At 60.1% G+C, this 16,833-nt stretch overlaps 2 protein-coding genes across 2 annotated transcripts; one reads left to right on the forward strand and one right to left on the reverse strand.

Annotated features, from left to right (window-relative positions):
- Positions 1 to 604: 604 nt before the first annotated feature.
- On the reverse strand, positions 605 to 6,684 carry LOC141976521 (ribonuclease T2-like). The gene is made up of 9 exons (XM_074937520.1): positions 6,612 to 6,684; positions 5,581 to 5,638; positions 3,999 to 4,066; positions 3,861 to 3,918; positions 3,080 to 3,144; positions 2,527 to 2,640; positions 1,593 to 1,641; positions 1,314 to 1,388; positions 605 to 870 (listed from the first exon to the last, which is right to left on the reverse strand). The coding sequence occupies exons 1-9, from the start codon at positions 6,641 to 6,643 to the stop codon at positions 703 to 705; spliced, it is 687 nt and encodes a 228-aa protein (XP_074793621.1). The 5' UTR covers positions 6,644 to 6,684; the 3' UTR covers positions 605 to 702.
- A 1,916-nt stretch (positions 6,685 to 8,600) lies between these two features.
- Positions 8,601 to 15,514, forward strand: COX7A1 (cytochrome c oxidase subunit 7A1). The gene is made up of 4 exons (XM_074937262.1): positions 8,601 to 8,809; positions 13,326 to 13,415; positions 14,538 to 14,622; positions 15,320 to 15,514. Exons 1-4 carry the CDS (start codon positions 8,795 to 8,797, stop codon positions 15,376 to 15,378), a joined length of 249 nt encoding a protein of 82 aa, XP_074793363.1. The 5' UTR covers positions 8,601 to 8,794; the 3' UTR covers positions 15,379 to 15,514.
- Positions 15,515 to 16,833: the final 1,319 nt, after the last annotated feature.

The raw sequence follows: 16,833 nt of genomic DNA on the forward strand, positions 1-16,833 counted from the left end.
GAGGAGCAGTCGCTTTAGGGAGCACCCAGAGCTCCCCCTGCACAAGTCAGGACTCCTGGGTTCCATTCCTGGCTCTGGGGGGAGTGGAGTCCAGTGTTTAGAGCAGGGGGGCTGGGAGTCAGGACTCCTGGGTTCCATTCCTGGCTCTGGGGGGGAGTGGAGTCCAGTGGTTAGAGCAGGGGGGCTGGGAGTCAGGACTCCTGGGTTCCATTCCTGGCTCTGGGGGGGAGTGGAGTCCAGTGGTTAGAGCAGGGGGGCTGGGAGTCAGGACTCCTGGGTTCCATCCCTGGCTCTGGGAGAGGAGTGGAGTCCAGTGGTTAGAGCAGGGGCACTGGGTTGGTAAGCTCAGCCTTGAGGGCCAGGCGTTTCTGTTGTCACCCCCACCTCCCCGCTGCCCCGCTTGTCTGTGCCAGGTACAGACGAGCGAGGCAGATGCCTTCTAGGGGGCACTCTCCCTTTACCCCCTCCGCCATGGAATTTGTTCCCCTTTTAACCACATTGGGTCCTGGATGCCTGGGTCCCGTGTAGCCAGTGGCCATGGTTCTGTAGCAGGGGGCATGCTAACAAAATAATTGCATGCACAAGATTCAGTAGATCCTTCCCGAGGACTTTATTCTGGTGACAGGGCCCCTGATTTCCAGCTTTCCACGGGGTTCTCTGCTGCTGAGCCACAAGACCCTCCAACCCCACCCCCACCACCAGTCAGGGGCAGGGGTCCCGTGGGTTCTTCTGGTTCGGAGGGAAGTAGAAGACGCGTCTCTGGTTTTCGCAGGGCCGGTAGGGGGAGAAATCCCAGGCTCCCTCCTCCAGGCACCCAGCAGAGAAGTTGCTGAAGAGCGAGACCTTGAGCTGCACCAGGACCTGGTGGGCCTGTGGCACAGTGGGAGGGAAGAAGGGTGGTGAGGCATAGAACCGAGGAGCAGAAGTAAAAGCTTTGCCACGCACCGACCTGCGGAACTCCCTGCTGCAGGAGGGCCAGATCCTCTCATAGCTTCAGCAAAAGGCCCCGGAGGCTCAACAAAAACACACAGCCCTACCCAGCCCCATGGCCCCATTTTCTGTGACCCCAAGCCCCTGCTTGGCCCCAGCACCCACAATCTCCCTGCCCAACCCCCATGTCCCATTCTCTGTTACCCAGTATCCCCTGGGGCTCTGCCCAACCCCAGCACCTCAGCCTCTGTTTTCCAGAGTGCCCCATAGGCTCTGCTCTCACCCAGCGCCCCATTGTTTATTACCCAGAATCCCTGGTGGTTCCTACCCTACCCCACAGCTGTTGCCCACAGGCCCCTGGAGAGCGCGAGAAAGGCACCCACCTGGCGGTCGGTCACACACTGCAGCTCATGCTCCTTCCCCAGGATGGGCACCAAAGCCTCCTGGAGGGTGTGGAGCTGTGGAGGCAGGATGGGACAGGTCAGCAAGCAGGACACTGCAGAGGTGATGGGGGCGGGAGTTCCCCCCTCCACAAACCATCCTCCGCCAAGGGCAAACCCAGCTGGAAAAGGCCAGGGATCCCAAGGGGCGGGATGAGCTGAGCCCCTCACACCAGGGATGGGGCCCTAGGGAGTCCGTGGGGCAGGCGCGCTCGGGGGTACCTGGTAGCTGTGATTGCAGGACGGGAGGATCCCGGCTCTCTGGAATGCTCTGTGCGAAAGGGAAAGGAATTGGGGTCAGACGGAGGGGCAGGGGGAGGTAAAATCACCCCACGACCCCAGCACTGCAGTGCCACCAGAACACCAGCCTCCTCCGTGAGCCCCGACCCCACCCCATAGAGCACTGCCCGGAGAGAGGGAGCCCCACCTTCCCCATAGACAGAACCACCCCCCGACAGAGACCCTATTCACCCCATAAACATCCCCCTGAGAGAGAGAGTGCTGAACTGTAGATTGCCCTGCTATAGCTCCCCCGAGAGACCCCAGTACTGTACATCGATCCCCTAGAGAAAGTCATACCCCTGTTACAGATTGTCCCAACCCCAGACTGTACAGCCCCCTAAAAGAGAGATCCCCAACACTGAGCTCCCCTCACTATAATCCCCCAACACTGAGAGAATCCCCGCAACACTGAGGGATCCCCCAACACTGAGAGATCCCCGACTACAGATTCCCCAACACAGAGCGATTACTGACAACAGATCCCCCAACACTGAGAGATTCCCCCCTCTATAGATCCCCAACACTGAGCTCCCCTCACTATAATCCGCCGATACTGAGAGATCCCCCAGCACTGATAGATCCCCTCACTATAGATCCCCCAACACTGAGCGATCCCCTCCATACAGAGCTCCACCCCCTAGATCCCTTCATGAGAGATTACCTTGTGGCAGATCCCCGTCTCCCCCATGAGGAATCCCAGTCGCGCAGCCCATAACCCAAAGCCAGTGAACGACCGAGCCCCTGCCCCGGTGGGAGCTTTGCTGTCACCAAGGGGTGGGGTGGGGTGGGGGTTGGAAGTGTGCCCCCCCCCGCAGGGGGCTATTCTCCCTTGCTCTCCGGCCTGGCTGCCCAGCTCGCCCCGTGCCCGGCTCACCCGTCGACGTTGTACGTGGTGCGCAGGCCGAGGGCCGCCCCGAAGTACTTGCTGGGGGAGCTCAAGGCCTCCATGCACCCAGCGCAGGTCCCGTGCTTCTGCCACTCTTCCCTCCTGTGGCGGGGGGGGAAATAAATGCCCATGAGTCAGTCACATCCCCCCCCCTCCAGGCCCCATGCTGGGAATCCAGGCTCGGGGGGCAGTGGGATCTGCCAGCCATGACACCTGACCCTATAGGGCAGCCTCCACACTCCCACCTGTGCCTATGGCCTCTTGAGCATCCTCTCTGCGGCCTCCCCACTACTCTGCCCCCCAGCTTTCTCCCCTGCAGCTTCCCCCGCACAGCTCCCTCCCCTGCGGTGCTCCCCCCCCCCCGACGCTTTCTCCCTGCAGCTTGCCCCATTTCCCACCCCGAGTCTCAGCTCTAACCTCCCCCAACATGTCCACAGCAGATCCCCCCTGGATCCCCTCCCCTCCACCACCAACCCAGCCGCTCCTCCCCCTGATGGGCCTGAGATCCCCCCCCCCAACACTCCCCGGCCACCCCACTCACCAGAATTTGAAGCTGCTGGCGTTGAGGAAGGTGGGCCAGTGCTGGGCCAGCTGCTGGGGCAGATCCTGGCGTAGGAGAGAAAAGCAGGTAAGGCTGAGAGGCCCGTCCCTTGTCCCAGGCCGGGGCGGGGAGAGGGGTCCCACAATTTGGCCCAGGGTCACCCTCCCCTGTACAGAGGAGACATCAGATCCAGCAGGCTGCACTCCAGCTCCATCCCCTCTGAGATGAGACCACAATCCATCAGTGCCCCCCAAGCCGGGGAATCATCCCTTCCTCCCCATACCCCCCGCCAGGACTCCAAGAGGAGGCAGCAGCCCCCCCACCAGTCTCTCAGCCACGTACCCCTAGGGTGGAGTCACATAAGGCGGGATTTATTCTTTCCATTCCTCAGATCTAACCCTCAGCCTTGCTCTGCCCGTATATGATTCAGGGTCTGGAGCAGTTGGCCCCTTACCCACGGCTACCTAGGAGACTCCAGGAGAAGGGACTAGATTCCCCATGGCTTTGCATCCATTCACACCGGTACCTCTCTCAAACATGGGGAAACTGAGGCACCCGGGGGGGGGGAGACTTGGCCCACCCAAGGTCAGACAGGGAGTATGTGGAAGAGCCAGGAACAGAACCCAGGAGTCCTGGCTCTCAACACCCACCCCACTCTAACCACTAGACTCTCCTCCCCTCCCCTCCCAGAGCTGGGCAGGGAACCCAGGAGTCCTGGCTCCCAGCCCTGCTGTGGTTGGATCAGGACGTCTGGATGTGGGGTCAGCAGGGCATCACTTACCATCAGGTCAGAGGGGAAGAGCTGCCAGCAGCTGCAGCAGTTCATGACATTGCTGGGCCTGGGATCAAGGGGCACAGAGTCAGGGGAAAGGCCACGTTGACCCCACGCCTCCCACCTGCCTCGAGGGGCGTCTCTCACCAGAGCCCGTGGATGGTCCAGCTGTCGGCAGACTCCGGGATGACACAGTCGAACCTCGGCCCTAGAGCCTCCAGGCAAAGGAACGGGGAAATGGTCACGTCCCAGTTTAGCCCACCACCCCTCACTGAGCTATTCCCACTGGAATCAGGACTCCTGGGTTCTATTTCCAGCTCTGGGAAGGAAGTGGGGTCCAGTGGTTAGAGCAGGGGGCTCAGGAGCCAGGACTCCTGAGTCCTATCCCCAGCTCTGGGAAGGGAGTGGGGTCTAGTGGATAGAGCAGGGGGCTCAGGAGCCAGGACTCCTGGGTTCTATCCCCAGCTCGGGGAAGGGAGTGGGGTCTAGTGGTTAGAGCAAGGGGACAGGGTTCCAGTCTTGGCTCTCCCTGCCTGCCCTTGAGCCAATCACACCCCCTCCCCATGCCTCATTTTCCCCATCAGTAGCACGGTGATACCACCACCTACCCAGCCAGGGGCGGCAGGGTGTGAGCTTAACCTGATGCTGCTATAAACCAAAAAAATACCACCTGGGGACCCCTTCCCAGAACCGGGGGGTGGGGGGGGGAGCCATGGGAGCAGATGTTCCAGCTAAGGCTACCCTGCCCTGACGCACCCCGGGGAGTCCGCTCGGATGGTCGCCCGGCTACCCACAGGGGTTGTTTAGACCCGTCCGACTGAAATGACAATATCCGGTCAGGCAGCGAGTGTCTCACGGTGCGGGGGAGGGCTAGGTTGTCACCCTGCTCCTACCCAGGGGTCGGACGCTCCATAACACCAGCCAGAGGATCAGAGCAATGGGTCCATCTAGTTTGGCATTGCACCCCTGGGTCAGAGCTATGGGCCCATCTAACCTGGGATCCCCCACCCCCAGCCCCACCAGGTCCAGACCAGCCTAACCTGGTATTCTCCCCCACCTCAGGTCAGACCACAGACCCAGCCGGCCCCACGTCCCCTGCTCTAGGGCAGACCACTTACCTGGCTGGCCCCACGTCCCCTGCTCTAGGGCAGACCACAGACCTGGCTGGCCCCACGTCCCCTGCTCTAGGGCAGACCACAGACCCAGCCAGCCCCACGTCCCCTGCTCTAGGGCAGACCACAGACCCAGCCGGCCCCACATCCCCTGCTCTAGGGCAGAGCACTTACCTGGCTGGCCCCACATTCCTTGCCCTAGGTCAGACCACAGGCCCAGCTGGCCCCACGTCCCCAGACCTAGGTCAAACCCCGGGCCCCAGCTGGCCCCACATCCCCAGACCTAGGTCAGACCTCGGGCCCAGCCGGCCCCACATTCCCTGCCCTAGGTCAGACCACAGACCCAGCCGGCCCCACGTCCGCTGCTCTAGGGCAGACCACAGACCCAGCCGGCCCCATGTTCCCTGCCCTAGGTCAGACCACGGGCCCAGCATTGGCAAGCAGCCACCCCTGCTTTAAGTCCCTAATGTGTAATTCATACTGTGCATGTGGCTGTTCCACTTGCTACCTGTAGGTGGCAGCAGCAGCCAGGTCTGGGGGCTGGAGGAGCAGAGGTGCTGTGGGGCAGGGATCAGACATAGGGGGGAAGGTTTGGGGGTGGGACAGCGGGCACTCACCACGCAGAATGATCCCGGCCACATCTGGACAAACTTCATGCACTTCCAGCTGCAAAACCTAGAGAGGCAGAGCAGAGCTTTGCAGAGACCACGCAGGGGCTGGGGCGGGTGCGGGGAAGGAGATGGGGAAGTGGAGAGGAAGGGTGGCCTAGTGGTAGGGTTTGGGGGCCCTGGGTTCAAATCCCAGCTCCCTACAGATTCCTTGGCCTTGGGCGAGTCACTTAGTCTGTGCCTCAGTTTCCCCATATGTACAATGGGGGTGATAGCCTAGCCCTGCCCTGCCTGGCAGGGGCGGGGTTGTGAGGATAAAAGCACCAAAGACTGAGGTACCGAGATGCTGCAGCAATGGGGGGCTGCACAAGTAGCTAAGAGAGACAGGAAGTGGAGCTGCTTCGGAGTCACCCCCTTTCTGGACAGGGACAGGATGGGAGGTGGCTTTAAGCCCCCTTTGTCCTTTCCCCCACCATCCCCATTCTTGGCCCTGCCAGGGCAACCCTAACTCACACTCTGTCCCCTTAGGAGTGGAGAATAGGAACAGCGCAGGGCCCGCCAGCCACGCCCCCGATCTGCCTCTGGGGGCAGAGAATAGCCACAGCCCAGTGCGCTCCGGCCATGTCCCCAACCCACCTCCTACGCTGGGAGACCCCCTGCAAGGTGGGAAGAGAGATTCCCAAGGGGCTTTCCCCAGCTCCTACCTCTGTGTTTCTTAACCAGACGTTGCACTCCACACGGTCACCAATGTTAAACCCTCCTCCCTGCCCCCTGGATGAGTGGGGAGAGTCCCTAGCTAGGGGATGCTCTGCAACTTGCTTGCAGGGCAGGTGGGGACTCGAAGCTGTAATCTAGGGTCAGTCCCCCCAGAATCCCCGTATGAAGCCGGCTGGGGATGGGGATCGAGTGCCTACAGGTCCAGTGAGCTCTCAGCTGGTCCCTAAGAATAGGAACGCGGGCCCTGGACCCCTCTCTGCCCCCCCAGGGCTGGAGCCAGTGGGCACCAATGCAAAGGAGCGCTCACTGCCGGTGGCACCTACCCGATTCGCTCCACCTGCTCCTCCCGGAGCATCTCCGCTCCGGCCAGCCACAGGAACACCAGCACAGCCCCACGCGCCATCGTCCCTGCAAGGCAAGCGCCAGACCACTGACACGGGGGAGCAACGGCGGCCACGGTTGTCCCCGTACTGCACGGGCCATGTCCTGCCACACCCCCCGGGGTGGCACCCGTCCTTGGTGGAAGTCACTGCCCAGGGGCGGATGCGGCCAGACATCTCTGGGTCTGTGTGCTGGGCAACTGCCACACACAGCCAGCACCCCAGGGTGGGAGCCCTGGGTTGGATCCGGCACCTCTCGGTTACCTCCCCGGGGGAGTTAATGGGGCGCACTAGGAGGAGGATGCTGGAGGCTGGGAGTCGGGAATCTGGAGGGATCTGGGCTTGGAAAGCCCGGTTCACAAACTCCCAGCTTACCCTGCTCGGTCCGATCCGGCCGGCGCCAGAGAGAGAAGCTGCCAGGCCGAAGGGTGGAGCAGCCGGGGAGCCAGAAATGGAAACCCCTCGAGCTGGTTTCACTTCTTCATGCATCAGAACACGCCCCTCGAGCACAGATGTCTGGGGACCGTGGGGGCCTTCACTGCCACCATCAGGAAGTTCAGTGGGTGGGTGGGTGCTGGGAGGGGGGGTCTGGGGAGCTGCCCAAAGTGGATCCATGATGGATATTCCTCTTACTCCATACTCGGTAAAGGGAGAGGATGGGGGGAGATCATCTCAGGCGAGGAGGTGCCTACGAGGGATACAGAGGAGCAGCCCCAGGTGGCAGAGAATAATCAGCGCAGAGTGCTCCTGTCATGCCCCCGATCCACCCCCTATGGGCCTTGGGGGGCAGAGAACAGTCACAGCGCAGGGCGCTCCAGCCATGCCCCCGATCCACCCCCATGGGCCCTGGGGGGCAGAGAATAGTCACAGCGCAGGGCGCTCTGGCCATGCCCCCAATCCGCCCTCTATGGGCCCTGGGGGGCAGAGAATAGTCACAGCACAGGGCGCTCCGGCCATGCCCCCCATCCACCCCCTATGGGCCTTGGGGGGCAGAGAACCGTCACAGCGCAGGGCTCTCCGGCCATGCCCCCCATCCACCCCCTATGGGCCTTGGAGGGCAGAGAACCGTCACAGCGCAGGGCTCTCCGGCCATGCCCCCGATCCACCCCCATGGGCCCTGGGGGGCAGAGAACAGCCGCAGTGCAGGGCGCTCCGGCCATGCCCCCGATCCGCCCTCTATGGGCCCTGGGGGGGCAGAGAATAGTCACAGCGCAGGGCGCTCCGGCCATGCCCCCGATCCACCCCCTATGGGCCTTGGGGGGCAGAGAACAGTCACAGCGCAGGGCGCTCCAGCCATGCCCCCGATCCACCCCCATGGGCCCTGGGGGGCAGAGAATAGTCACAGCGCAGGGCGCTCCAGCCATGCCCCCGATCCGCCCTCTATGGGCCCTGGGGGGCAGAGAACAGCTGCAGTGCAGGGCTCTCCGGCCATGCCCCCGATCCACCCCCATGGGCCCTGGGGGGCAGAGAATAGTCACAGCGCAGGGCGCTCCAGCCATGCCCCCGATCCGCCCTCTATGGGCCCTGGGGGGCAGAGAACAGCTGCAGTGCAGGGCTCTCCGGCCATGCCCCCGATCCACCCTCTATGGGCCCTGGGGGGCAGAGAATAGTCACAGCGCAGGGCGCTCCGGCCATGCCCCCGATCTGCCCTCTATGGGCCCTGGAAAGCAGAGAATAGCCACAGGACAGGGCGCTCTGGCCATGCCCCCGATCCACCCCCATGGGCCCTGGGGGGCAGAGAACAGCCGCAGTGCAGGGCTCCCTGGCCATGCCCCTGATTGGGGGGTGGGTTCTCGGGGGGGCTCTTTCCTGTTCCTCAAGGGCCTGAGCCTCAGGCCTCTATTCTCCCTCCTCCTGGGACCTTCCCTGTCCTCTCTCCCCACCCCCCGAGGAGGCCGTGGGGGGAGTCCATGGCCCCGGAAAGGTGCCAAGGTCTCTCGGCTTCCGCGTGCGATTTGAGCTCAGCTGCTGCCCTTACTCTGGCAGCGGGACGGGCAGCGAGCCAGCCCCCCGCCAGGCAGCGTCCTTGTAAGGCCGGGACAGAGGGCGAGGGGCAGAGGGGCCAGGAGAGACGGAGACAGGCGACAAGGAGAGAGGAGAGGAGAGCGCGGCCCTGGCCCAGGACGATGCAGGCCCTTCTGGTAACGACCGCCGAGCCCTCGCGGGGCCCGCGGGGTCCAACCGACCCGGCTTCTCAGACCCTGCCCCCCGGCCCTTACTGACTGGGAACAGGCACAAGTTCCAGCCTGCCCCCCCCGACCTAAACACCCCGCCAGCCCCAGCCCCCTCATCAGGGTGCAAGTCCCCAGTCGGAACCCTCCAGATCCACCCCCCATCTAAACACCCCCGTGGATCCAGCTCCGCTCCGGATACATCCCCCAATCTAAACACATCCATGGATCTACCCCCAATCTAAACACCCCCGTGGATCCAGCCCCCCTCCAGATCCACGCCCAATCTAAAAACCCCTGTGGATCCAGCCCCCCCTCCAGACACCCCCCATCTAAACACCCCTGTGGATCCAGCCCCCCTCCAGACACCCCCCCAACCTAAACACCCCCGAGGATCCAGCCCCCCTCCAGACAACCCCATCTAAATACCCCCGTGGATCCAGCCCCCCTCCAGACACCCCCCCATCTAAACACCCCTGTGGATCCAGCCCCCCTCCAGACACCCCCCCAACCTAAACACCCCCGAGGATCCAGCCCCCCTCCAGACACCCCCCATCTAAACACCCCCGTGGATCCAGCCCCCCTCCAGATCCACCCCCAATCTAAACACCCCCGTGGATCCAGCCCCCCTCCAGACGCCTCCCCATCTAAACACACCCGAGGATCCAGCCCCCCTCCAGTTCCACCCCCAATCTAAACACCCCCGTGGATCCAGCCCCCTCCAGACACCACCCATCTAAACACCCCCATGGATCCAGCCCCCCTCCAGATCCACGCCCAATCTAAAAACCCCTGTGGATCCAGCCCCCCCTCCAGACACCCCCATCTAAACACCCCCGTGGATCCAGCCCCCCTCCAGATCCACGCCCAATCTAAACACCCCCGTGGATCCAGCCCCCCTCCAGACGCCTCCCCATCTAAACACACCCGAGGATCCAGCCCCTCTCCAGTTCCACCCCCAATCTAAACACCCCCGTGGATCCAGCCCCCCTCCAGACACCACCCATCTAAACACCCCCATGGATCCAGCCCCCCTCCAGATCCACGCCCAATCTAAAAACCCCTGTGGATCCAGCCCCCCCTCCAGACACCCCCATCTAAACACCCCCGTGGATCCAGCCCCCCTCCAGATCCACGCCCAATCTAAAAACCCCTGTGGATCCAGCCCCCCCTCCAGACACCCCCATCTAAACACCCCCGTGGATCCAGTCCCCCTCCAGACACCCCCCCAACCTAAACACACCCGTGGATCCACCCCCAATCTAAACACCCTCATGGATCTAGCTCCGCTCCAGATTCATCCCCCAATCTAAACACATCCATGGATCCACCCCCAATCTAAACACCCCCATGGATCCAGCTCCGCTCCGGATTCATCCCCCAATCTAAACACATCCATGGATCTACCCCCAATCTAAACACCCCTGTGAATCCAGCCCCCCTCCAAATCCACCTCCCAATCTAAACACCCCTGTGGATTCAGCCCCCCTCCAAATCCACCCCCCAATCTAAACACAACCGTGGATCCACCCCCAATCTAAACACCCCTGCGGATCCAGCCCCCCTCCAAATCCACCTTCCAATCTAAACACCCCTGTGGATTCAGCCCCCCTCCAAATCCACCCCCCAATCTAAACACATCCGTGGATCCACCCCCCAATCTAAACACCCCCATGGATTCAGCCCCCCCCCCAAGATATAAGCCCCCAAACCAACCCCCCCTCAGATCCAACCCCCCCCAGATCCAAGGACCCCCTCAGCTGTAACCTCTCCCTGGATCCACACACCCCCTCACAACCCAAACACCCCCAGCTCCAAGCAGGTCCAACCCCCCAGATCTAAACACTTCCAAGATTCAACCCCCCCGCCCCCTTCAGGTGTAGCCCACGTGTGTGAATCGCTCCCCTACGCTTTGCCTCTGTCTCTAACCTTTGTTCCCTGCTGGGCACTGGCTTTTCGCCTTTGCGGTCTGGTTTTTTAAACCCATCAGTCTGGTATCTTTAAATAGTGAGGCCCTGACCCTCCTCTGCTATGCCGCAGTTTCAGCCCAGTGTAAACACTGGGAGCAACTCCTGATTTACACCTTGGGTAAGCAAGAGCCTGACCAGGCACTGCGAGACTTATTGTGTATTACGGTAGCGCCTCAGACATGGGCCACGACCCCATTGTGTTAGGCGCTGTATATTTTTATGGCTCTTCAGTGTATTACGGTAGCGCCGAGGAGCCCCCCTCACAGACCAGGCCCCCACTGCGAACTCACACAGCGCCTGGCCCAAGGCCCTCCCCATCTGCGTATAAGACAAAGACAACAGGTGCAGGCGGACAGGGGAAGCGCCAGGGAACGTTCCCAATTAAAGGCCCAGACTCCAGCTTTGGTCCATTTAGCGTTTTCACCAGATCCTACCGGTTCTGGTTTTCTGATCCATCCCATAATGACTCTGGGAAACCCCCCAAACCAGGGCTCTTCTTCTCTCCCCCCCCACCCCCGTCCCATGCATATACACGCACACAGACACAGATTCCCACAAACTGGAAACAATTCTAGTACCACTGGGCTGCTTTGTCACGGGCCTGGGAAGGGGCAGGCACAAAAAGCCCCCGAAACTGCAGAGCAATGTAAAAAAAAGGGGGTGAAAAATATGCCCAGGAATGGATCTGCCTGGCACCTCGTTCCATGTGCTTCGGCATGTAGATTCAGTAGACAGGTGGGTTGGTATGGTGAGTAGAGGGAGGGATGGGTGCTAGGTAGAGTGGCTGGCATGTAAGCAGCTAGATAGAGGGCGGCCTGGCAGAGGAAGGGTGGCCTGGGCTGTGACTCGCTGTGTGACCTGGGGCAAGTCACTGCATCTCCCTGGGCCTCTGGTACCCCCTCTGTAAAATGGGATAATCAGCCTTCCTTCGGCTGGTTAGACTGGGAGCCCTTCAAGGCAGGAGCTGACTCTGACTCGGTGTCTGCACCGTGCTCGGCACGAAGGGGCCCTGATCTCATCAAGGCGTCTAGGTCGCTATGCGTACAAAGAAGAAGAATACTGCATGGGGTGGCTAGCTCAGTAGAAATAAATGTTCCCTGCCCAGTAGGAAATGACGCTTTGGAGCCAGGGAGCAGAGAGTTTGAAAGGGGGAGGAGTGAGTGGGGCAGTAGGCTTGGGTGTTGAAATGCCATGGTGGATGTTAATCCTCCGAAGTCCCTGGTGGGCTGCAGGGATGTTTTCTAGGTGGATTAGATCAGCTGCTTCAGGGGCTAAGCAGAAGAAGGGTATAGATAAGGGGGAGTAAAGAGGGGTAGACCTCAGAGGTGGGGTGGAGGGAGAGGAAAGGGCACAAAGGCCTCTGCAGCTGCAGTTTCACTTTCCCAAGGTCACTTTAGATCTATTGGTGTGAGCAGTGGGATCCCCAGTCCTTCTCCCAGCAGTGGCCTTAGGGAGACTGCCCTGGGAAATCTGGACCCCTCTGCCACTCTGAGAGTTTCTTCGCAGCCTCTGCAGCACCATGAAATCTTGTAGCAAACTGACGGGTCCTCACTATGGCCCCATCAGATGCACACGTGCTCCTGGCAGCCCAGATCCTGAGGCGTGAGCCAGATCCTGAACCCCGTTACTCAGCAGTATAAATCCATGAGGCAGACCCTGGGTGCTGTTCGTCCCCACTGGCTGCCTCGCTGTCCCAGCCTCACTAGCCAGCCCCACTTTCACATGTGCTTTCACGTCCCCAGGGGAAAGCTCCAAGCAGCTGCTGCTTTCACTCTGCCTGTTCAGGAAACAGAAGCTGCCCTGGGGTGTCACACGGTGGAAGGACGGGGAGCTCCTGAACCAGGCTCCGCTATACAACCCGGGCCTGCACCCAGCCGTCCGTTATACCACCCAGCCCTGCACCCTCCCTTGATTCAGCCCAACCCTTCTAGATTGGCATGTGGGAATCTTGACTGCCAGGCCCCCCGCTCCAACCCACTAGACCCCACTCCCCTCCCAGAACCCAGGAGTCCTGACCCCCAGCCCTCCCCACCATCTCTATCCCACTAGACCCCACTCCCCTCCCAGCCCGGGGACAGAACCCAGGAGTCCTGATCCTCAGCCTGGGTTTGTGACACCGGGGACCGATTCTCTGCTGGCCTGGGCCTTGTATTGGCATTTGCCTGCATTAGATGCAAGGCAGGGTGGAAACCAGAACCCAGCAAGATGATTCTAGTCTCACTCAGCCCAGTGTAAATCAGGAGTGACTCCCCTGGGGCTCATTCCCCTCTCGCCCAGCCCGATGTAAATCAGGAGTGACTCCCCTGGGGCTCATTCCCCTCTCGCCCAGCCCGGTGTAAACCAGGAGTGACTACCCTGGTATCAGTGCCAAGACAACTGGACCAAGCCGGACTGGGCCATCTCCTCCCAGGGGCTGGGACCTAGGGGGAGGGGGGGTTGATTTCACTCTATTCTGTAGGTTCCTCATCCCCTTTGTCCTCCCCAACCCCATCCTCCCTCCCCCGGCCGTGTCACAGACCTCCCGCGTGGGATCCCTCCGCTCCTTCGCCACCTCCACCCGCCACCAGATGAAAAACAAAGTCCCCGAACATCAGAAGCTCTTTCAGGTGAGACAGACCCCAGCTTGGCTCTCGGGGGTTAAGAAAGGTGAAGGGAGAGGGAGGAGCCAGGGGATGGAGTAGAGTTGCGGGTTGGCAGTCAGGACTCCTGGGTTCTATCCCCAGTTCTGGGTGGGGAGTGGGGTCTAGTGATTAGAGCAGGGGGGGTGGGAGCCAGGACTCCTGGGTTCTGTCCACAGTTCTGGGTGGGGAGTAGGGTCTAGTGGTTAGAGCGGGGGGGGGAGCCAGGACTCCTGGGTTCTGTCCCCAGTTCTGGGTGGGGAGTAGGGTCTAGTGGTTAGAGCAGGGGGGGTCAGGACTCCTGGGCTCTATTGCCAGCTCTGCCATGGATCTTGGGGGTAGGGATTCAAGTCCCTTCAGCTATCTGTGCCTCAGTTTCCCCACCCATTAAACAGGGATGGTAGCCACATGGGGGTGTTGGGAGGGTTAGGGTGTGGGGATCCCAGCATGAATGAGGGGAATGGGGAGAGAAAAATGGAACATTGACCCCCACTAGCAATGGGGCAGCTACCTCCTGTGCACCCCCCTCAGAGCCTGAGGTCACTCTACAGCATCCCTGCCTCAGTTTCCCCACTTCTCAGGGCTCCCTCAATCACACTGAGAGCAAACTCCTCTCTGGGTCAGCAACACCCTCCTTGGGGCTGGATTTGTTACCCCAAATCCAATGCTTAAACCTCCAGCCAGTCCATGCCACTTATCTCTCCCCAAGGGCTCACCCAGGCCTTCCCATCTAGAGCCTGCAACCATCCCAGCTAAGGGCTGCCTCCCTGGCCAGCCCCCTCTGGGGCATCCTGCTGCTCTTTATAGGGACATCAGCTCCCCTGCACCCAGCTGGTTCTGCCAATTAACCCCACCCCAGCCCAGGAGTGGGGGCAGGGCTAAGGAGATGGGGCTGGCTCGCTGGCTCTGGGCCTCTAGCCCTTAAAGTCGCAGTCCACCCCTTTACACACACCCCCAACCGGCCCTTTCCTGGCTGGGAAGACTCTCTGAATTTGTCCCATTCTCTGCATAAAGGATGCCCCATTGCTCGGAAGTGCAGGGACCCTTGCAGTTACTGGGGGGTGGGGGCTGGTTTCCTGACCCCCCCCCCATTTTTCCTTCTGTGCCTAGGCGGATAATGGCCTGCCCGTGCATCTGAAAGGGGGCATCATGGATGGCTTGCTGTATCGACTCACAATGGCCATTACTGTCTTTGGTAGGTGCTGCTCCCGGCTCAGAATGTCTGGGTTCTAGCCCTGGCTCCAGGAGGGGAGTGGGGTGTAGTGGTTAGAGCAGGTTGGGGGCTGGGAGTCAGGACTCTTGGGTTCTATTCACAGCTCTTTCAGAGGACTAGGGTCTAGTGGTTGGGGGGGGCGGGTTTGGGAGTTAGATCTCCTGGGTTCTAGCTCTAATGCAGGGACTAGTGGTTAGAGCAGGGAGCTAGGAATCAGCACTTCTGGGTTCAGTTATTAGCTGTTTAATGGAGCTGCAGCAAATCAGCCCCCCCCGCCCCGGGTCATGGGCACAAGTTGAATCCTAGAATATTAGGGTTGGGAGACGTAACCCTGGTAGCTCTTAAAATAAAAGCCCAGGCCAGACTGTGTGTTTCAGGCCAGACAGAGAAATGAAACTGATCGAAGCCTATTTTGCTCCTTGTTGTAATGATCCTTTTCTAGTCCATTTCCCTTTTGATTTGAGATCAGCCCCTTTGGGGACTCGCAGAGGTACTGAGGGGGAAAGATGTGCTTCGCTGCTGTGAATGAGGTGGGGTGTTGTAGCATTTCCCAGTGCTTAGAGCAGGGGGCCTGGGAGCCAGGACTCCTGGGTTCCGTGTGCATTAGGGGGTATGGTTTAGGACTTGGGCCTCTCTTTCTATTCTGAGAATCCTACCAGTCATTCTCTTGCTGTTCCAGGCTCCTGTTACTCCGTCTTCTCGCTGGTCAGAGCTTCTTTCCCCCAGAAGAACAAATGAGATGGCAGCCTGGACTAGCTGGTTCCCCTCTCCCCCTGCCCCACAGGGGCCTGTTCGGGGCTGGAAGCAGAGAGCAGAGAGCCATGTACTTTAAGAAAACCCCTACCCTCAGAAATCAATAAAAAGTACCTTTAAAAACTGTGTCAGGGTAAGACGCCCTCCCCCCCCCTTTGGGGGGCAGGGGGTGAGTGAGGCAGGTCTAAAGTGAGCACAATGAGGGGATCCAGCACCAGCTTTGTTTCTTTCCAAATACTGGAATGACTCTCAGCAGTTGCAGGGCTTGATCTAAGACTCAGAAATTCTGATTCCCAGCTCCGCTGACCCCGCACTGCCTTTGCTTCAGGAATATCCTGTGGCAGAGGGTTCCACAGGTTAACAGGGATGGACAGCAGGAGGCACTGACGCCGCAATTGATGCCCCCTTTCCCTGATTCGTCTGTCATGTTTCCTTCATTTATTTACTGAAGCCTTTGCTTTGGTGGAGAAAGTGTGGGCTAGTGAGCAAAGCACTGGACAGGGACCTGGGTTTGATTCCTGGCTCTGCCACTGGCCTGCTCAGTGAGTGAGGCACATCACCGCTCTGTGCCTCAGTTTCCCCATCTGCAAAATAAGCATAATGCTACTGATGCCCTTTGTAAGCCCTTTATTGGAGCTATGGATTGTTGTTACTTCAGGGCCGGATGGCAGAGGAATAAATATGCTGCCCAGGAGCCAGTTCGGTGGGTCTCACAGCTATGAGTGGTCTAGTGATTAGAGCAGCGGGGGTTGGGAGCCACCAGGACTCCTGGGTTCTATCAGTTGCCTGGTCCCCAGAGTCAGACTGAGCAGCCTCAGGGCAAACTGGAGGCGATTGACCCAAACGAGGACAGGTTTAGAAAACCTGACCCAGGAGGAAAGGCTGAAAGAAGGAGGCAGGTTTAGTCTAGAGAAGAGAAGGTTGAGGGGAGACCTGAGAACAGTCATCAATTACGTTAAGAGCTACATAAAGCGGAGGGTGAGCCACTGTTCTCCATTGTGGGTAGGCCAAGCAGGAATTGTCCTAACCCGCAGCAAGGGAGACAGTAGAAACTCCAGGGGGAGTCAGGGCTACTTGGTCCTGTCTCAACTCGGAGGGGGTGGATTAGCTGACCCGGGGAGGTCCCTTTCAGCCCAACCTTCCTTGGATGCTGTGGGATGGGCACACACCCCTCCTCTGGAGCCTTTTACCGGCTGGCGAATTGGACACAGGTTGGAGTTTATCGTAAAGAAAAAGGCACTTTTGCTTTTGCTTTTGCTTTTTTTTGTATTATGCTTTGGAAGAAAAAAATCACCTCGCTTACATCACGGATAAAAATGAAGAGGGCCCCTCACACAGACAGGGGCTTCGGTGTCACAATGACAGATACGTTTGAAAACCAAACACACACACAGAGGGATACAACCCAGGGAGTCATCGGCATGCGCCCCACCTCCCAAT

The sequence above is a fragment of the Natator depressus genome, chromosome 23 (genome assembly GCF_965152275.1).
Source record: "Natator depressus isolate rNatDep1 chromosome 23, rNatDep2.hap1, whole genome shotgun sequence".
Classification (NCBI taxonomy): Eukaryota; Metazoa; Chordata; order Testudines; family Cheloniidae; genus Natator; species Natator depressus.